Here is a 21,920-nt window from a genome sequence, read left to right on the forward strand (position 1 = left end):
CACAAAGATGACTTGACTGCATGCAGATATACAAAGAACTTGCCTTTGTTTCAAAATTTTCATGTCCTAACCTGAATCTCTACAGATCTTTCATGTCTTTTAGCATGTTTTAATCTTTACGCTTAAAAGACAATATCCAGTCAAATACTACTTGGGAGCAACGTTAGCAATACTGGATAAGGAATTGTTCTTAGCTCAGAACAAACTGTTTCTTAAGAAAGCAAATGGGTACTCAAATTCCATATAACTGCAGGAGTGATACCATTTATGAGCTTCCCAACAGAATTTATTACATGGATGCTTTTCACAAATTAAACTGTAATACTTCTGTGACAGAAATAGGAGGTAGAACAACTATACAAAAAATACTGGAGCTTCTCAGAGTCACTTGTTTTCACTGCAAAGGGGCTGAGCATTTGACACCAGCATAACTGGAAAGTGTGTATTAAGGAGAACAAACCTGTATCCATCTCATCAACACTGTTCAGGAAGTCATCGGGGGTTCTGGGTACACTGTAACTGCTCATGCTAAGTCCGCTATCTGTGCTTTCATCTCTGGAGTGATATGTTCCACTGTAACAGAAAAAATGCAGCAACAAATGAGGGTAGAGCACCGAATAAATTAAAATAGTTAGACACTTGTTTTAGAACCAGTTCAGGGGTTTTGATAACATTGCTGTCACAAGAAATGCTCCACTCTAATTAAAAGCTGAAGTCTGTGTGAGACACCTGGTTTTTATTTTATGCTGACCTTTTCCAATTAAAACTGTATTACTGAGATTCAATTTAACTCAGTAAGAATGTACTTAAGCAGCTTTAAGAAACTGCCTGTAAATGCTCCACATTGTTTTAAACTTCTCACACCCACCCACAGCTAAAAGCCATCAGAAGCGTATCACAGTCCTTAACGATTACGAAGTTTAATAACGGTGTACATTTCACACTTCAATAAGGATTAAGAAAATTCTAACCACTAATGTCCCCTTATTTAATCAGCCACTGAAGTGCATTTTTAGGTCAGTGCTGTTATAAATAGGAGCTACAGTTGGAACTCCTTTAGCAATTCTTCAGTTGCTTCCCGCTGCTGCATTACTACTAGTTCAGTCGTACATGTCATGGCAAGAGGGCCCTGATATAAATCAAATACTGTACAGAAGCCATTCTGTAAACAAATCCTGTTCAGAATGATCTTGCTGACAGAACAGTTAGCAAGATGGCACGGGGCCTTACATGTATTAGTTTTCACACTGCCATCTTACTACCAGTGGAGCAAGCAAGACCAAGAGAGCTGCAATGGAAATTTGGGATGGGAGTGGAAAGAACAGGCCAATCAAATGACCTATAGTCAGCTGGGGGGATCCGCTTTTCAGCTGACTTTCTTATAAGTCTCATAAACTATTTCTTTGAAAGTAGAAAAATAGGAAAAGTTATAGACAACAGTAAAAATCATCCTGACTGGAACAATTATTTTCAAAAGCAGGAAGGTGATGCTACTTGTTACGCATTGGCATACATCTGAAAATATTTTGCTGTAATAGCTAAAAGCATGCAAGCAGTCCCACCAGTCAACACGGCCACAAGCAGAAGCAGCTGTAGAAATAAACCATTACCCCCCGCCCCCTGTGTCTACTAACATCCAAGCTTCAACTGGAAATATTTTCAAACCCGTATTTCTTCCACCTGTGGTAGCGTTCGCTGAGAACGTCTACAGAGTTTCCATCCTGAACACTAAGTGCAAACCAGTTTGATGTACAAGCTGTACACTGTGTTGATTAGCATTTGGAGACATGCTGATCTGTAGTGTGTGCTTTGTCAAGTATGCAGAACCAAACAGAAGATAGCTGCACAGCTGTTCGACACTGGATGCACGCAGAATACCATCAACCAGGAACATATAGATCAGATTTCACGAGATCATCTTTGCCACACAAGAAATAAAACTGGCATTTCTGTATGAAGAGCAGAAGTATCACCACACATTTGATAGCAATCATAAGAAGTAAGCTATTTAAAACTTCTGTGAAAAAAAAATACTGGTTTACTTTGTGGGACAAAATACTAGAAATTGAACCAAGTCTATGCTGAACTAAATCATTCTGGTTGAGAAGGCTTTTTGGCTGGTGCTGTCACACTTGGAATGTCCAGACCTCCTCTTTCTTCAAATCAGTCCTCAATAAACATTTCCAGCAAGGATTTCTTCATTTAATAGTCACACCACCCGAAATTACTGCATGCAACTAAACTGCATTACCCAAAATAGAATGGATGCTTCTTCAACAAATACTTGCTAAAATATGTGTATACAAAAGAAGAAGGCCCAATTTAGGAGCGAAACACAGAATTACCAACGCTACCAATATAAATCTAATAGTCAAAAACATATGCCAAGTAGGAAATCAAAAGCCAACATCATCTAATATGAAGTCTAAATATTCTACATTGCTGTATATTTCACTTAAAAATGAAATACAGCATAAAGACAGTAAGAGCAGAAGACAGCAGGCAGAAGACTGACTGCATAAATGAGAACATCACTGTGTATTTTCTCCATTTGCTCCAATGTAGCATTTTTTTCTGATTTTGTTTTTTGGATGTTCAGAGTATGTAGGAAGTGGAAAATATTCAGCAACTTGAATTTCTGGAACGTAAAGTTAGGAGGACTGTTTCACCAGGAACTTTATTTACCCTATGAAGAGAAAGAAGCATTTCTGGATATCTGAATTTAAACATAAGGAATGTCAAAACTACTGTACTGCTGCACCTAGGTTCAGGGCACAAGTGTCCTTTAGAGAGTCCCTTTCCCTTATGCATATCCCAGAATTAAATACAGTGATGTACACAGGATTACCTAGAATGGAACAATGCTTAAACTAAAATGCAAATTAAAAAAATTATCTGAATTCAGATGAGGTACAGAGTTTTCAGTATTCTGTGTGGGGTAAGGGCTACAAAAAATACTGCCAAGTTAAACATATTTGCAACTAGGCAAATGATAACTTACAGAAAATAGTCCTTGCTAATTATCAGTCTGGCAAAAACTAAAAATAACTTGAATTTGTCCTTTCTAGCTTTCTTCCTACTTGTAATTAAAGATAAAGATAAATCATTTTACATTTAATATATACAGAAACACGATGGACAAACTGCATTAGTCCACTGCTGGAGTACTGCATGTACAAAGGAATACAGTGGTAATCTAAAAATTAAAGATACAGAAAACAAGAGTAAGATGCGAGGATATCACGTTAAGGATAACATTCAAAACATACCCAGGCTTGGTGTGTGATGACAATAGCCTTCCAGAAATTCAGACTAGTTTGTTGCTATAACATATCATGGTCATCTTCTATCTACAAGGATTTCTTCATGTACTAGTCACGCCATGGAAAATTACTTCCCATAACTAAATTGCATTACTCAAAATGCAACTTCAGATAGATCAGTAGATAGCCAGTTTTCACATTTCTTGTCCTTTTTTCCTTGGCACAGAGCCAGCACAGCTAAAAATCATACCAAATTCCAGTATGAATTCCAAGGAAAACAACCTCATCGCTCTAATAGAAAACTAAGTTTCCCAACCAGATCTGTTTGTGTAGGAGGTAGGTCTTTCCTGAAAGACTGACCCCAAACTTGGAAATATCACTTAATTCCTTAGGGATTTTAATAACAAAATACTAATGCTTTATTCTCCACTCGCAAGGCCATCTTTTTTTTTCACTTGCTTTTCTCCAATACACACAAAGCACTTTGTACCTTAAGAAGGAAACTCCTCTCCCTCTCCAAGAGTAGCATGCACACCACAAGCACACACACTACTACTTCAGGCAGTGGGAGAAAGACCTACAAGCGACAGATATTTACATTAACTATATGAATCACAACAGACTCCATTGGCAAGATGGTATAAACGCATACCCTCCATCTCTATTGAGCTTCACCAATGAGAATGAGGACAGAGTACTTGAAGAGGTGGACAAGACTCTTGGAAGAAGTAGAAAATGAGACAAATGCAAAACGAGCTCTCACAATATCCGTAACTGGAAAAGGTACTACTTTAGGCACCAAAAGCCCAGACAGGAGCAATAGGTAACATTACACACAAGAAGAGATTTAGAATTGCAACAAAGGCTTACAAAGATTTTAACAGCTTTCAGTATCTACAATTATGGCAGTTATTTAAGTTTGACCAACTCTAAAACCATGTTAATTCTAACATGATGTGAACTTCCAACCATACAAGCAGATTTGAAATGCTACTGGTAGCAAAAATACAAGTTAAGCCTTGCACTGAAAGAGTTTTGAATTTTATGTGAAATTTAGGAGAATTTTATGGTTGTTTTTTTTTTCCACATGTATAAAAATGCACCATTAAAGAGAAGGACGAGCATATTATACTTCATGAGCAGTTACGGTAAACATCTTAAAGTAACATTAACATTTCAAGGTAGTGCAGAAAAGTACCAATGAACTCTGATAGAATATGTAATTTTTCTCTTTTATGGTCATGGATGCTGAGCTGTTACAGCTTAAACCACTGACAAAATATAGTTTGATGAAGCCCTTCAAAATGAATAACTTCAACTGAAGTTCAACTGTTGGTACCGAGAAACATAGGTAGATTTTTTTAGTCCATTAATTAAAAATACATGTAGTTCAGAGATTAGATTCTTTTGTCATTTTCATCTTTTCTTTTCAGCATGCTAAGTAAAAAAATATAGATGCAACTTATCACAAGCTGCAGCAGGTTTATGAAGCATCTGTTTAGCTGCAATTAGAACAGTATTTCCAAACAAACAAACACTCCTCAACTCAGAGGGATTAAGGAAAAAGTTATATAAAAATACTGGTCTATATTGTAAAATTCCAATTCTTGAATTAAAAGGCCCACACTTCAAAATAATACAGCATTTAAAATGAAACACGCCACTATTTGCAGTCCTAACAGTAACAGAGTAAAAATATTGCTAAATTAAATACCTGAAGTGATGGGGAGGGGTGAACGGAAAAACCTTAAAATGAACCTCAAGGTGTAGTCCTAAATGTGCCTCACAGTTCATTTGATCTCATAGCAAGCTATTCACAAATTCTTCTGAGTCAGTAATTTGAAATGACTGTTAGTCAACAGATTATGCAAAGGCAAACATGTTATGACTTTGAATAAAAAACCTTTCTACAAGTCTGAACAGACTACTTCCTCCCACAGGAGACAGCTTTTAATCCTCAACTTTTACTAGACTTGCCATTTAAGGGAAGATTCATTTACAGCTGTGGCTTTTGGCACAGACAGATGTTCAAAATAAACTATTACATGTACTGAACAGAATTTTAAACCAATTTTTTTTCCCTCCAGTAGCTACTCCTACAAACCTGTTAAGAAAGGGATCAGAACTATTTGTAGTCATTGTTCTCAGTTCCTGAGACATTCCAGGAGATGATACGGGATTTTGAGATCCACCATCTTGTTCCATTGTGGGAAGCTGGCTACGGAGAGCCAATTCCTAAAACAGGGGTGAAGAGGAAATAAGAAAAGATCTTGTTAGGCATTTGAATGCATTTTTCAGATACATAAACATATGATATTTCAGGATAACTGATGCTTTTAGTGTTTTCAGTTACAAGATTTAAACACAATTAAGTTTCTGAAAACAAAGCAAGAATTTTTACTGGCTTCAGTGGTAACGGAAGTTCAACCAGTCAAGCCCAATACCACAGGGATTTCACTGTAAATACATCTATGCATATAAATTTCCATGTGATCACATAAATCTTTTCTGATTCACTTCAATATTCTTAATAATTATTAAGATCAAAAATGAATTAACATTTCTGAACCCTTAACGTATATCTGTTCTTTTATATAGAATGCAAAACGTATTCTACATTTTCCTTTAACTTCAAGTTACATGTTTTGTGCTAGGTTTTCTCACACCAGTTGATTAGACCTTCACAGCAGAGTACAACCATACCAGTAGTTTTCGGATCTGACACACCCAGTTGCCTACCTGAAGTAAATATCGTCCTCTCTTTACCACTACTTAATTGGCTATTCTTCTAATAAATAATAACATCATCATGTTTTCAGATCATAGGACGGTAAGCACCTTTAATCCATTTCTATAGGTATATGCAGATGATTTTCATAGAATCATAGGACTGCTGGAGTTGGAAGGGACCCTTAAAGACCATCTGGTCCAACTCCTCTGCACTGAACAGGGACACCTACAGTTAGATCAGGTGCTCAGAGCCCCGTCCAGCCTGACCTCGAATGTCTCCGGTGATGGGGCATCCACCACCTCTCTGGGCAACCTTTGCCAGTGCCGCACTGCCCATAACATAAAAAACCTCTTCCTTATATCCAATCTAAATCTCCCCTGTTCTTGTTTGAGACCGTTTCCACTTGTTCTATCACAACAGACCCTGCTAAAGAGTTTGTCCTCTTCTTTCTTAAAGCCCCCCTTTACATACTGAAAGGCTACTACCAGGTCTCCCCAGAGTCTTCTATTCTCCAGGCTGAACAGCTCCAGCTCTCTCAGCCTGTCTTTGTAAGGGACACGTTCCATCCCTTGGATCATTTTTGTGGTCCTCTTCTGGACACACTCCAACAGTTCCATGTCTCTCCTGTACTGAGGACTCCACATCTGGACACAGTTCTCTAGGTGAGGTCTCACCAGCGCAGAGCAGAGGGGCAGGATCACCTCCCTTGCCCAGCCGGCCACACTTCTTTTCAGGCAGCCCAGGATATGTTTGGCTTTCAGGCTGCAAGGGCACATTACTGGCTCACGCCCAGCTTACCATCCACCAGTACTCCAAGTACTCCTTTTTGGCAGGGCTGTACTCTATCCTTTCATCCCACAGCTTGTATTGATATTGGGGGGTTGTTGCAACATTTTCTTACGTAATGAAACCAAGTGCATACACTACAAGAGTTCTCAGTTTAAAACTAGGTTTACCAGCTTCAATCAGTCACATCAGACCTGATACAAAGAAGCTGATATGAAAAAGAAAAATTCTTTCTTGGAATGCTTCACAACTGGTGATCCATGGAAGGCCTTTGATACACAGAAAGAACTTGCAAACTGCAAAAAACTGCTTGCTCACATCAGAATCCTTATGCCCTTCTTCCAGAGACCAAAAGTCTTCCAAATGTCACTTGAGCTTTCCCTTCTCTCCCTGCTCCTATGTCCCTGTGGTAAGAACTCTCTGGCATTTTCCCCTTCCATCAATTTGAACAGTAAGTTGCATTTTTATTTCCTCAGCCTGCAGTCCCTAACTAGGATGAAGAAGAGGAGCCAAGTGCCAGCAGCATGCAAAAGAAGCTTCATCAGAGACCAGTGCCCCAAAGAGCGATGACAAAAAGCAAAATCAAAATGGAGTCATTTCTGTATATAAAGCACTAAAGTGATATTTCATCTCGTTGGGACGATCTGACCTACCACAGAATCATAAGCAATCTGAAAGTTACCTTTGTATTTTCTAAATATTTTAGTGGGTAGGAGAGATTGAATGAAATTTTACAATATATGACTTGAAATACCATGGTAAAAAATGTAGTTCAGATACTGGCCAGATACAAATGAAAAATCACTTCTCACTAAAAGGCCTACCAAAAAGATGTATTAAGCCAGGACAGAGAACTGTATTTTGCCTGTTCTTAGGTGTGAGTGACCTAGTGAATTGAGACTTTATGGTATTAGTACTAATTTTGTCCTTGTTTCAACAACGGCACTGCTAGAAGTGTAAAACGACAATTGTTTGCATTAGCGCTACTAATTCAGGAGGCAGAACTACAGTGCTTCCCACTAGAGAGAATGTTATTCCATCATTCATTCAAGCAATATATCTATGTCAATTTGGAAGTCTGGAAGAGAAAGGCATTACCAAAAAAGCCAAGCTATTCAGAAACAAATTCAAAATGATTTTTTAATAATTCCATAAGACGAGCAAAGTTTTCTACCAGCCCTCAAGAGTACGCTGAGTCTATTTTAACTTATAGGTGCATGTAATGGAAGCTAAACTCGTGTAGCCTGAAGAACGGTCCTTTCATATCTTCTTCCTTTATAAAACTGATTTTCAATAAACAACTTTTGCTTCCTGTAATTAAAAAAAAAAATGTATGGTAGTGTAGAAGTCTGTCCTAGCTCCACATGGAGCAATGTGAACTCTATGCTTTTAATTCATGCTTTAAAAATATATCCTTTATTTGAAACATTTAAAGTCTGAAGGTGAAAATAAAACCATGACAAAATTCTGGCTTAGACTTCCATAATTTGATCTCATTCTATTTTCATAAGTACGTTAAACTTTTTTTAAGTACCTCTGGGAAAATAAAAGCTTAGCATAACTATTGTTAACACAAAATCTGAGTTTTGAATATTGCATACAAGACCAAATGATCTGTCATCTCCCTAAGGATAGTAATTTAAAAAATAAGGCCAGTATTGTGTAATTTATCAGGCTGACTCTATTTTTTTTTTTTTTTTCAGATTTGCATAGAGACAGAGTTTACATGGAGTGCCAGGTCACCTGCAGTCACTCCTTTGAGAGCATTTTTATTTTAATCATCTTTTACTACAGTTTTGAGGAAAGGTAAAGATTGCCCTGTATAACTTCAAGTACCTCAAATTCTTACTAAATTAAACATAAGAAGCTGGTCAACTTAAACAGATGCTTCCATTTTTTATTTTTATTTTTTTTTTTGTAAACTCACTTTACACGAGCCAGTTATAACATTTCTGACTCTAAACACTGTTCAAGTATCAAAACTTTCATGGTCTTCACTGAGGTGGAAGAGAGGTGTCAGGGGAATGAGAGGGCCACTGCACTTAGGGCTGACTATCGGTTCTTCACTTTAAGTATTTATGTTCCTACTTGAGAGCCACAAAGTTTAAGCATATGTAGAAAAGAAAGAGAGAAAGAAACAGATGAAGACAAACGAATTCAGCAATGAGGAGTTATGCAATTAGAGAAGAGTAAGGGGAAAACTTAAATCATTCAATGTTGCAATCATGAAAACTAGCAAAATTAATTCAAGAGGTGATAGTGATAGAGTGATAGTTAATTGCACTGTGTACACTTGGCATGGGACTCAATTCGACGTAATGTCTTTTGCATAAACACTCTGAGCAGAAGCTTTTAAACAACACCTTTGCAAGTGTGGATAGGACAGCATAAATTGGAATAAACATTTGTAAACAGAGTCTGGTTTCTTGTCTGGTTTCACAGTCCTCTGCTGTACCACTGCTTTATACCCTTCTCGCTAACATATCAGCCCATGCCTCCAAGCACTGCATGTCCCCAGATGGGGTGTCCCCAGAACACCAGAAAGACAAGTATGTGTCAGCTGGAGTCAGCAATTAGCCAGAGCTGGATGGCCTCCCTCTACCAATTTCTTTTTGCTTCTAGCCAAAGCTGTTCTGCACTGCCATCTCAGACTCAGGTCAAAGTGACTGACCAATTGCCTTAGCAGTACTTATGGCCTTTTTAAAATGCAAAAATCTTCCTTATAACTCTTATTCTTGAGAGCTTAACACCCTTGATGAAACCAAGACAAATCATTTTTCTCATCAATCTAGGTCAGCTTCAGATCCCATAGAAGAATGGGAAATGAGAGTCAGTGGACAACACTGGGATTCACTAAGAAACAAAACAAAAACATTGCAAATCTTAGTGGAAGTGGTGTACACACAAGTATATCTTTAGTTAAAATAAAGAGATGAAATTTAAAGCAGTTAAATCAAAATGTACCAACAATACTTCCTATCTGAGTCTTGCTTTCAACTTTGCAATGTTTTCTAGGCCCAACAAGAACTGCGCTCTAATTCACTCTTCCCCCCAACCCCCCCCCCCAAAAAAAAAGAGATGCAAGTAAGCACAATAACACTAAACAAAAAGAAATTTAACAAATTTATGCTACTATTTCATCTTTTTTCTAATGAGAGATTTTACCTGGGAAAAAGACCTTATGAATACTTTCAGCTTCTCTAACATCACGCAAATTGTCTGCAGAACACAGAAGTGTGTGCTTACTAGAAAATGTCAGAAACATGACAGTCACCCAGCTTTATATTAGTGTACATGTGAAGTGACTAAAAGAATATTTCATTGAAAAATAGCTTCCTAGGAACACTTTCCTGAAATGCTTTAAGTCTTCTTGACTAAGCTGGTGAAAGGTATCAAATACCAGCTAAAAAGGAAAAAAAAGAATTAACAGAAAATGAAATAAGATTTCAAAAACAGTTACTATTTAGCACAATAAGTGCTTATAATTTATGCAGATAAGAGCAAATATAAAACAAGTAAACAGTGAAAGACAGGCCAAATGTCTTGGCAGATTCTTCTATGAACTGAGGAGTGTCCAGAATGTCCTCCTAAAGCTGATAAGAAATAAGCCTTGGGGCAACAGTACAGAGAGTCAGAGAGGTACTTCATAAGATAAAAAGGACAAAAAAAGATGGAGACAACAAAGAGAGAACATATTCCAGGCATACAGGACTACCAAGAAAACAGCACAGAGATACTAGAAAGGAAAGTCAGAGAGAGGAACTCAGCAGACTGCACAGAAAATGGGGTAGTTTCTGGTTCTAAGACAGAGCTCTTCATTCAGTGCTGAAAATAAGCAACAGATACAAAACAAACGAACATATACAGAGAAACCTATCACATAGGTGGCTGCATAATAAGCTTATCTTATTAGAAAATGCCTTAATATTAGAGGCAGAAAAATAAGAAATCTCCCAGTCTGAGCACAAGTAGACTGTATAACATACAAGAGTAACATCACCGGTTCCTCAACATTATTTGCCTCTCTTTTTCCACGGTATACTGGAAGGCAAGGAACACGTTACCTAATTACGCATCCAATTTTATGATTTATGCACAAGTTGACTGACATCTGCTGTAACTGAAATGTTGACAGTTGAATGCTAGACGTAGGAAACTGAAAGGAGAACTACTGGAGGTGGAAAGAAAGTCAAGTCATTCAATCTCTTAACTGAGACAGATACGCAATCCTTAGGATAGTCACAGACAAGTCACAACGATGAGAATAAGTGGATGGATGGTTGGTGTTTTCAAATTCCTTGGATAAAGCCATAGCTAAGAGTGCTTGCTTACGCTTAGTAAATATGGAAGTCAATTCTTGCTTTAAATTCCTTCGACTTGGATGTTTTCAGAATTATAATTAAAGCATGTCCTCATTCAACCAAAGAGTGTTTTACAGGACTTAAGACAAAAGATGAAGCTGAGCAATTGTTCAATCTTTCTGGAAGATCCTTCAGCATTAAGGCCTCCATACAAAACACTGAGTATCAGTATCACCTGCAGCATCATGGCAGAGGGACAATACCTAGCAAGGACACAACATTTACTCAGAACCAGATAACTTGACCAAAGATATCAACTTTGTATCCAAGTTAGATGACAAAAACCTCAAGAAGCTTGGGCTACATGTAGGATGTTAAACTAGATGACTTCTGTCATTCCTTTCTAACATATTTGATGCTATGATTAAGAGAAGCTCTGAGATACAGTTAAAAGCTGAAAAGACATTTCTCAGTGTTCATTTATGTAAAAGAGATACTTTATGAAAGGCAAACTTCAAGAACGATGGTGTGAGGCAGTTTACTTACTAACAGAAGACTCTGACAGGCTCTAAATTAGACTGAGTATTCTGAGAATTAAGAGCACTGAACATAGGAAGATTTTACTTTTACTTATTCCTTAGAAGTACATATAAAATTTAGCAAATGTTTATCATAACGAAAGCAGAAAATTCCTCTAAGCTTCATGAATTTTATTCACAAAGGAATGTATCTAAACAAGAAGAATGTGACTGGAGAGCGTTATGCCTCTAAAGATTTTCCAGATTCACTAGGTTGACCACGATCCGATCAGATGTACATTTTAGGACTTCAATAACAGCAGCACTACAGCAGACAACATTTGACTCTATAGCATAAGGCGTCAAGAAAACAATTTCCAGAAATAGTTCTAATGGCTGTAAACTAAAAGAGGAGAAATTCAGGTTAGATATTAGGAAGAAATTTTTTGCTCAGAGGATGGTATGGCACTGGCACAGGCTGCCCACAGAAGCTGAGGTGCTCAAGGCCAGGCTGGATGGGGCCCTGGGCAGCCTGATCTAACAGGTGCCAACTCTGCTCACGGGATGGGAGTTGAAACTAGATCTTTAAGGTCCCTTCCAACCTAAGACATTCTATGACTCTCTAAACATGTTTTTCCATATGCAGCTACTCGTTACATTATTGAAGTGACTTATGAAAACACGTTTAGGTGATACAACATGAATAACAAGTATTACAAAACTTAAGTTGCCATGGTTACATACTTTTCTACCCACCAGAACACTCAAAGCTGGCTTGACTCATTATCAAGCGCAGACTAAAACTGATCCCAGTCAGGTGACTACAGATGGGAGCCTGCTATGAAGCAAGTTTAAAGGTAACTGGAATTCTCACGTTTACCTAAGTCCTTTCACTGGTTCCTATCCCAAACAAAACAAGCTGATCAACACACATTTTCATATTATTGATAAGGTCCCTCAAGTTTCTATAGCTTTTTACTGCTTTAAGCCAGAATCGCACTAAGTTCGAGAAATCCAGTCTTTCTGAGTTAAGTATGAAACTGATTCCAAAGACTTCCATTTGCTGCACATTTCTAAGCTGGCAACAGGAAGATGTTACTTTGAAAGAGGGAATAACAACATGATAGGGCTTCCAGGCATACCAGGAAAGACAGAACACAGTTTTGGCATTCAGGAAGAAAAGCATCACTCCTGAATGACCTAACTGTAGCAGAAGATGTTTCAAACTGGTGTGGAGGAGCATGTTTCTCTGCTTATTTCCTTTTATACCAGCAACTTCTAAGCAATTTTTAATCTGCCTTCAATAACCAGATCTAACACTGCTCAATGGAAACATTATATGATTAATGCTCAGTAAATGAATCAAATAGCTGGGTAATCATTACACATCAGGTAAAATGAAGATGATCTTCTCAGAAGAATTAGTAACATATGAATTCTACAGTTGCTTCAGAAAGCAATAGTACACTAGTACTTGTAACTTCCAAATGCAGGGTACTTTCTTTTATTCTTCCATAGTGCATAATATTGTTTTTCTTAGAAAAACAAAGTACAATACAAGCCAATATAAATATTGTCCTAAAAGCCAGTAGATTAAGAATAATGTTAGTAATAGCAAGCAATAAGCTGCCTGAATATATCCATAAATCCACATTTCAGGGATTCATTTCATATTCAACTTCTGAAGTGCCCCAAAGAAGTCCACTTTCAACTGTTTATTGTGCTATATATTTTGATCATTTTCATTTGCTCTGAGCCTGGAAGGCTTTATAGAATTATTGTTTCCAATGGAGAAAATGCATCTGTGCAAGAGCTGGTTAGATCTCAAAATTAATTACATGCTATACTGCCACAGCAATTACTTTATTAGTCTAATCTGTTAAATAATTATTACACTGTACATGCTTAAAAATAATAAAAAAATTAAGTGACTTTTTATTAACAGATTTACAGACATCCTTTAAGATCACACCTGCTTACACAGATTGATGAGAACATTCATACAAATAGAATTTAAAAGCCACAAACTACTACCTTAGAAATAATGAGAGCTTTGCTTTAAATACACATCTCGATGACGTCAGGATTGGAACAGCGGTACAGTGGTATCTTCAAGAACGCTAAACAAGAACATTGCTTTCAACGCTGAAAAACGTGCAATGAATTCCTCATTGCATTTAAATACTGATATCAAGCTGTGGTAATGCAGCACTCTTCAAAAATAATGTTAGGTTCTTGATTGCCACGGAGCCATCAGTGATCAGAGAAATGGTTCAAAAATATGTATGGTAGAGCATGTTTTTTCTTAGAACGCCTTTACGTAGCAAAGTTCCTCAGCTAGTCTAATCTAATGTTTTCATGTTTCTAATTATGCTGAAACATCAGTTAAGAGCCTACCTGATGTTTTGGAGAATTTGCTGTGCTGGGATTCCGCATTGCCTATGAGTAAAAATAAGATGGATAAAAATTACTTTAGCTGCATGTTTTGCCTGTGCAGGCTGTCTTATAAACACCATCTTGTAGCATCAAGCCCCCAGACAGGCCAGATGAAACAGGTTAAGGGAGTTAAGAAACTACAAAAATCATGAGACAGTGAAACAAAACTCACAGATTTACCAAGGATGTGTATTCGACAGAAAAGCTGGATGCCCAGGAAGAACAACATGAAGGGAACTGGCTGTCACCTGGTCCAAAGTTAGTCAGATTCTCAATGACAACTGAGGCAAGTAGAAAATTAGAATGCCTACCTAGGAGCATGCTGGCACAGGGTAAGATGTTTGTTGGTGGATTAATAGCAAAGCAAGAACAGCAGAGGCCCAGGTGCTTAAGCAGAGAAAGTCCTGACACCATCTTTGCAATGTATTCTTACCTAGAGTACTACAAAAACTAACAGTTTTAAAGATGACCCATCTTATACCAAGAGATGCTGAAGATTCCTACAAAACAAGCCTTGACTACAAGAGATAATGGGAGTCAGATTCCAGGACAGAATGCTGCAGGTGAATAAGAAAGAGAAAAGCTGTCTTTGAGGACAAGATATTATCCTCTCCTGATACAAGACCCATCACCCAAAAGTGAAAAGGGAACAGGGTAAGATTTTAAAAGCTTTTCCTCAAAGAAAAGATTAGTGCTTTCTTCAGTGTCAAAAAAAAAAGAAAACAAAACCAAAGAACACCCTAAGTATCTTGCAGAATGGCAGTCACCTTTTTTAAAAACATACAGATGGAAAAGTGGAAGCAGAAGGCTTAAAGTGAAAAGGAAGCCAAGCCCAAATTCAAAATCCAGAGATTCCAACGTCCAGTGCTACACTTTGACATTCATTATGGGAATCCTTAATATAGTAGAAAACACTAAAAGAAGCAGCTTGCAGCCTAATTATGAAGTCTGAAATTCCTCATCATAAGAAAAACAGTGGTTCAAAATGCAGCATGAGTGATTGAGTTGTTCCGTGCTCTCCTCCGCTGTTACACAGATGAGATTTTTAGCAACGAGGTGTCTCTTCAATGTTTCTTACATAAACGTAAAAAGTACTGTAGAGTCCTACAGACTGACATGCTCTTCTGAAAGTGAAATACTTTCCTCTACTTAAAAGGAGAACTAACGCAACTGTGGGAACCAGCTTCTTTTTGCATGACTCAGAACTCAATGACTATGAGACATATTCTCAAGAGGAATCTCCAATCAGATCAACAGTCCATGATGCCATCCTAACAGCAAAGAAACCTGATTTCAGAAAGTTTTGTTAGAGAGGGAGGAATGAGGGAGGAAGGCAAAATCCTTCAGTGGGTTAAGTCAGATGCTTTCACTACCAATCTGATAGCAGTAACAGAATTACTTCAGACCTTTTCAAATCTCAAAGCTTTTTGTACAATTATTAGTCTTTAAGACTGAGTGAAACAACTTAGCCAAAACAAAACAAAATGTAACATACAAAAGAAATAGCGGAAGTAGGTGTCTAACCTGTGGCCTCACCTGCCGAAGCAGTTCTTGATGTTTCAGTCTCAGCCTTTCCTTCTCCATCTGTAGCTGCTGAAGTCTCATCTGTTGTTGCTGATTGGAGCTACTCCCACCCATGACACCACCTTGGGGACTCTGAGGAGCCAGAGGGGGTGGCTGTTTCACAGGAGCACTTTGGCTGATTCGCTGATTCATGGCTAAGGAACCAAAACAAGAAACATTTAAAAATAAAATTCAAATACAAGGCAAGTACTATCCTTAGACAGGATATAGTAAGAAATTACAAGCCACGACCATACAAAACTTGCAGTTACACCAATGTTTAGCATGAAATGTATGCTCATGTGTATTATTCCTGTGAAATCAACGCAACATTCTCACGTTTAAGTGTAATACTTGTTCTAAAAGCTCCTGAAAACAGAGTTAAACATGCAAGTTAGTGAAAAATTTCAAAGCAGTGGGAAAAATATTTCAATTTTAATTAGAATGCTTACTCTCTCTTCTTCCTGATGCGTTATTTTCAACGTAGGCAGAAATAATACAAAAACACTTTTCTTCACATGAAATCTTAGAATCATCAAACACAGAATGACAAAAGAGATCTCACTTACATCCAGCTACTTTTGGTTACATGCTACCACTTTTTGCAACGGGGTACAGGTCACACTACAACCATTCACATAATTCTTGGAATCAGTTTTGAGTATTAAAGATTCCATTTAGACCTCTAGAGCATCCTGACATGCAAAATCAGTGCTGGTACAGAAATGGCAGATGAATTGCACAGACAAAAATATTACCATTTACACAGGAAATATTTTACGAATTCTCTGCTCTTTGCTTCCCCACAAAGGTTACATGATGCATCTTTTCTGTGCAGCTAATGCACAATGAGAATCCTTGTTCCCTTCCCCCAGAAAGCAAGATCTAAACCTATTTTGTTTTTATAAAACAGTGCATCTACTTGACAGACATGATGTTCCCTCCACAAGAGAGTTAAAGTCAGCAGAGGCACAGGAGTTCCCACAGTGGAACAGAAGGCTGGCAAAGGCTGAATATATCATAAGGGCACTATCTTCAGAGGCTTCCAGTTTTGCAGTTAGCTCTCCATCTTGTCTTGAACAGCCTGAATTTGTTAACATGAACAGTATGCTGCACAGTCGATTTGTAGAAGCGATCACCAGAGAGGTAGTTTTTTATTTTATTTTTTGAGAACGAGGATTTTGGTTTATGAGAACTAAGAGAAAAAGGAGTGAGTTTCGCTTTGGTGCAAAGAAAATCATGTGTTGTCTTAGCTTGAATTAACGTTTTCATCATGTAAAAAGGATTTCTGGAACATGAACACTGAACTATTTTAAGACAGAAACTTTATCTCACAGAATCTGTATCACCTTTTCTCTCAAAAGCCCTTCCGTCTCCACTGTCTTTTGAGTGTTCAACTTAAGGTACACAAGTGCCTTTCTTTTCTTCCAGGAAAGTCTAAAAATGTCTATCACACAGCAAAAATGGCTGTTGCTCCACAGCCTTGTTCCCTTACCCTTGCCACAGCTCGTCTTTCCATTGAGAGGTAACATATGAAGAAAAATGCCATATTACTTACTACATTAAGAACAGAAGAGACAAGAAAACAGTCAAGAACAGCTAGAGAGTCAACTCTAGTTTAACCATTCCATGGTTCTCACAGAGTCAATATTCTAATGGAACAGTGGGTTCTATTTTCATCAGTCAATTCAAATGGCAGTGAAGTGCTGAATAGCTTCAAGTAATTAGAAATAATATTTTATATAGTTACTGGGGAAAGAGTTTTATACATATGAACACAGATAAAATAAAAACCTCCTGTAAAGGTAAGTAAACAGGTGAAGCAGGAATAGAAACTGGATCCAAGTGCAAGTAGGAGAAAGAATATACGAAAAGGCTGGAGATTCAATTCCAAAGTGCAAGTCCCATCCTGAGCCAGTGAAAAACAAAAGAATAAGGGGGAGTTGATGTAGTGGATAGAGCTTAAAATCAAGCAGTTGTTTCTCAGACATTTAGCACCTGAACTTCAGGAAGAAGTGACCAGGATCAGCCAACTTGCTTTACTGTGTGAGCTATGATCCTGAGGCCAGCAATAGGAAGAAGCAGGACAGCTTGTTTCTCTGCTGAACAGGTCACAGAAGATCCACGTGCCCTGAGACATCAGAAACTGCTAAGCAAAAGTTTCAGCAGCACCAACAGCTGTCCTTCAAAGGATGTGAGCAGCACACACAAGCTCCAGGAGCTCCACTGGACAACCTCTGCTGGAAGACTGACAGCACTTTACCAACTTAAGGCAAAGCCAAAGCTAAAGAACATGATACAAGAAAGGATGCCCATGTAGCAGCTCTCAACAAGCTGAACATGACACGACTGCACTGCGAAATGCATCTTCTCCTTCTTCCCTTCTTACTCAGAATACTACACAGTCTGGAGCCCGGAGCCTGTCTTTTGCTTTTTGTATCTTACCCTCTTGCACCTTGAAAACAGACAATGAAAGGGGCTTGTACGGAAAAAAAATGAAAAGAATCTTCTCCTGCTGTTACCTAATTCTGTAACTCTAGAAGAAGTCTGTGCTCAAATCCTGTCATTAAACAAGATGGAAGGTCAATTACAGTTGAAAGGAAAGGGGCACAAAGGTTATAAAATTAAAACTACCCACAAAATTACCTGGAAAAGGCAATCTAAGTTGAAAGCAAACTACTCAGCTTGTAAAAATTAAGTACCCAGAGGCTGAAGAATATCAATTTGCATTTGGTTTAAAAGGCTCATTTTATGATATAGTCCCCAATTATATCATCCTGGTTCCAGAGTTCCTGCCTCATGCAGTTCACAGCCAAGCTGTGATACAGGTAACCTCACATACATTCAACACTTTCTAACTTCAATTAGACATTCAGGTGTAATGTTATTAACATCCCTTCAGCACATTTAATTTGCTTTTCCTGCATGCAACACAACAACAGTACTTCCACAGGTGTCTCTTCCACTAACACATAACTTTGGGAATGATTTCCCTCTCATGCCAAGTTTTCCAAATTTTGTATACCCATATCTTTCTGATAGCTACTTATATTATTCCTATTCACTCTGACGAAAGTTTGCTCCAGTTTTCCTATCTATTGACTTTCCAATTTAAATTGCAATCATGTTTGTGAAATCATGTTTGCCTGACATTTTCCATTTCATTCCAATAACCCAGATCTCTGCAATGCCTACTAATGTCATTTCTCTAACTAAAAGTGCATCTCAAACAGGAACATCACAAAATATCGGTAGTTCAGTGTACTTAACATTCATCAATAAATACCTGGAAGCATTTAATTCTATTATTTGTTAACTCTTCTGAAACAGAACCAAAGATCTAGTTTCTAAATTCCTGCTCAGGTACTCAATGAAAGTATTTTCTAAGCAATTTACTGTTTGAAGAACAAGTGTAAAAGGCATCAAATTCAGAACAGATCATGGAGATGTTTTTCATGCAAGGGGAATATTTTACCTATGAAATTAAACTATAAGTTTGGAGACTAAAAAAAGAAGACATTGCTAATTGAATTCTACTGACTTAAACATGCCCAAGTGAAGAATCAGTGTGGAGAAAACACAATCATCAGCCATTTTGGCTGATTACACAATTATGCAATCCTCCAGATAAACAGGAAGAAGAATGTAATTTTCTGTCATTTCCAACACAATATTTAATTAAAGGAAAGCAGGAAAATACCTTGTTTCAAGTGACAGGGAAAAACAGAGGTTTTAAGGTTTGCAGGTTTTTCTTGCAGTTTGTTTTTCTATAATTCTCCAGTTCTCCAGTACTTACTAAGGATGCGACTGTATAAATTTGCACTCTAGAGAATAGGCTTAGCGGTGAGATCGCATAGAAGCACAATTTTTTTCACACTACATGAGTTTGTGATGATCCAGGCAGACACGGCTCTTTTAAAATACCTTGAATTCAAAGGCAGAGAGCTTCATTTATGTATTAGAGTTAGGACTTATCAGATTTTCTGATGCACCCTGTTCCTTACCTTCCAGGAGTATGGAAAGCATTTAAATAAGGGGCTCTGCACCCACACAGTGAAGGCTGCAAAGACCTCACAGGCAGACAAGGAACAAACAAGTCTTTGTTTCTAGAAGAGGGGGATTTGAGGGAGGAGGAGGAGGGGCAGACAAGTTAAAAAAGAAAAAAAAAGGGCAACTTAAGACAGTAAAAAAATCTTGCAGTCCTATAATATGGCTTAGATTTACATTCTGCAGAATGCACTCAATCGTAATAGCTGCAATATGCTTTTGAGAACAGATTAAGAATTAGCAATTTTCAAATGTTAACATAGAATATCCTAACCAAACTCAGCAGCCAAATGCTTGTACCGCACTGTAGCAGATAATACTTGACAGTTACTGAAAGGAGTTTAGGCCACTGTCTACACCCTTAATGAAAAAAAAAAATAACTGAGAGAAATAATTACCAGGCATTGGTGCTAGAGAGAAAAGGCCAGGATATTGGTAACAACTCCAACATAAAAGGCTAATTCTCTCCCGAGATCCCATGCCAATTTAAATCATGTCCCAGGGCACTAACAGTTTGTATTAACACAGTGCCTTTCCTCTATGCAGAAATACATGCAAAGGCTGCTCCAGAGCTCCCTTATGGTCAACAGACACAGCTGAATATTTGATGGCTTTCCTTTTGTATTTATCATTCCACTCTTGAAAGCTAACGCTAGTTTTTTTCTCCAAATGTTAAGACATTCACTATATTCACAAAACTTCACTATGTCGACAAACTGCAAAACTTACTGTCCTTAAAAGTCACAATCAGTATCTTTGCTGAAGAAACTGGAGAAGAACACTTTTCCCTTTCAGGTTCACTTGAAAGTTCCATAGTTTTTCTGTGGATCACTTTTGGCTATGCCCAGGTTTTTGAACGCCGCTAGTTTGTACTACTGCAACAGAGGCAAAAATCCTCTGTTCAAATTGAAAAGAGCTGTGAAGAAAAAAAATTTCCAGCAGGATTTGAAAGAATGACTCTTAGAACTAATTTAAGCTGCTCAGTTTTTAGAGATACCTGGTACAACAATTTGTGTTGTACCAATTTGAGACAAGTCACGTTTCTGGATTGCACTCCTTATACTGCATTGCTCTATTACTCAGCAGCAGCTGAGGTCCCTGGTGTGCTCAGCCCAGAGCAGAGCAGGCTGAGGGGAGGCCTCATGGCAGCTGCAGCTCCTCACAGGGAGCAGAGGGGCAGCGCTGAGCTCTGCTCTCTGGGACAGCGGCAGGGCCCGAGGGAACAGCATGGAGCTGTGTCAGGGGAGGGGCAGGTGGGGGTTAGGGAAAGGGTCTGCACCAGAGGGTGGTGGGCATGGAACAGGCTGCCCAGGGCAGTGGACATGGTCTCAATCCTGCGGAAGTTCACGGAGTGTTTGGACAACGCTCTCACTCAGACACAGGGTTTGGATTTTGGGTGGTCCTGTGTGGAGCCATGAGCTGGACTCAATGATGATCCTTGTGGGTCCTTTCCAATGCAGAGCATTCTATGATTCCACGATTCTATGAAGTATTCACATACTCCAGAGATGGACTACTGGTTAAAATAAGACATAAGCTGATGAAAATGTTGTCTATTGTGGAAGTGTGTCCAAGCAATGGATTGATTATTCTATGTTTGTTATTTGTATTCAAATGAAATTAATATTTTTCAGTTTCTTCTATCACTACAGTAGCCACTGATAATATATATATATATATAAAAACTATAGTTCTTTGTTTTATTTTGATAAAGCCTGCCGTTGCTTTTAAAAGTCTTTTAATATCCTAAAATGCAGAGGTGCACCAGCTTGATTGATTTAGCACCACTAAAATCTCCAGACTGACTCTTAACACACTAGGAACTAAATGGAGTAAAATGCTGTTGTTTGATCTAGCTCTCTTCCGACAGCAGTCAACAACAGTATTTACGACACACTTTCGCTCAACTCCTATCTGTTCCAGAACTGAAATATTCCACCCTCCCGCCTGAAAAGCAAATCTAAACAAGATTCAGCAGTAATATAAATAGCTATAAGAAACTTCTGCTCAGTACATACATATATGATGTTTTCCATTCTTTAAAAAGAAATGAAAATTAATTTCTTAAGATGAAATTATTTTCCTAATATTTGACCTTATTTTTAAATCTACATTCAAAATGGAACTGACAGCACAATTATTAGTACTGCGGGAGAACTGCTTGGGATGACACACTGCATAGGCCACATCAGGACAAGACACCTCAACTAATACCATTTAAGTTGTATGTATGAAACCCTGAAGACAGCATGAAGTGCAGGACTCTCAGCTGATT

At 38.0% G+C, this 21,920-nt stretch overlaps 1 protein-coding gene across 9 annotated transcripts in view; it reads right to left on the reverse strand.

Annotated features, from left to right (window-relative positions):
• YAP1 (Yes associated protein 1) overlaps positions 1 to 21,920 on the reverse strand; it is an 83,852-nt gene that overhangs the window by 3,790 nt on the left and 58,142 nt on the right. For 3 of the 9 annotated variants that reach the window (XM_021381055.1, XM_021381025.1, XM_021380994.1), the window contains 4 exons: positions 15,560 to 15,753; positions 13,997 to 14,038; positions 5,368 to 5,498; positions 461 to 573 (listed from right to left, as the gene is read on the reverse strand). In XM_021381055.1, the coding sequence (XP_021236730.1) occupies positions 461 to 573; positions 5,368 to 5,498; positions 13,997 to 14,038; positions 15,560 to 15,753 (480 nt within the window). The remainder of the gene's footprint in view (positions 1 to 460; positions 574 to 5,367; positions 5,499 to 13,996; positions 14,039 to 15,559; positions 15,754 to 21,920) is intronic. The other 6 variants (XM_021381034.1, XM_021381004.1, XM_021381049.1 and 3 more) reach the window with 3 other exon arrangements.

Source organism: Numida meleagris, chromosome 1 (assembly GCF_002078875.1).
Source record: "Numida meleagris isolate 19003 breed g44 Domestic line chromosome 1, NumMel1.0, whole genome shotgun sequence".
Classification (NCBI taxonomy): domain Eukaryota; kingdom Metazoa; phylum Chordata; class Aves; order Galliformes; family Numididae; genus Numida; species Numida meleagris.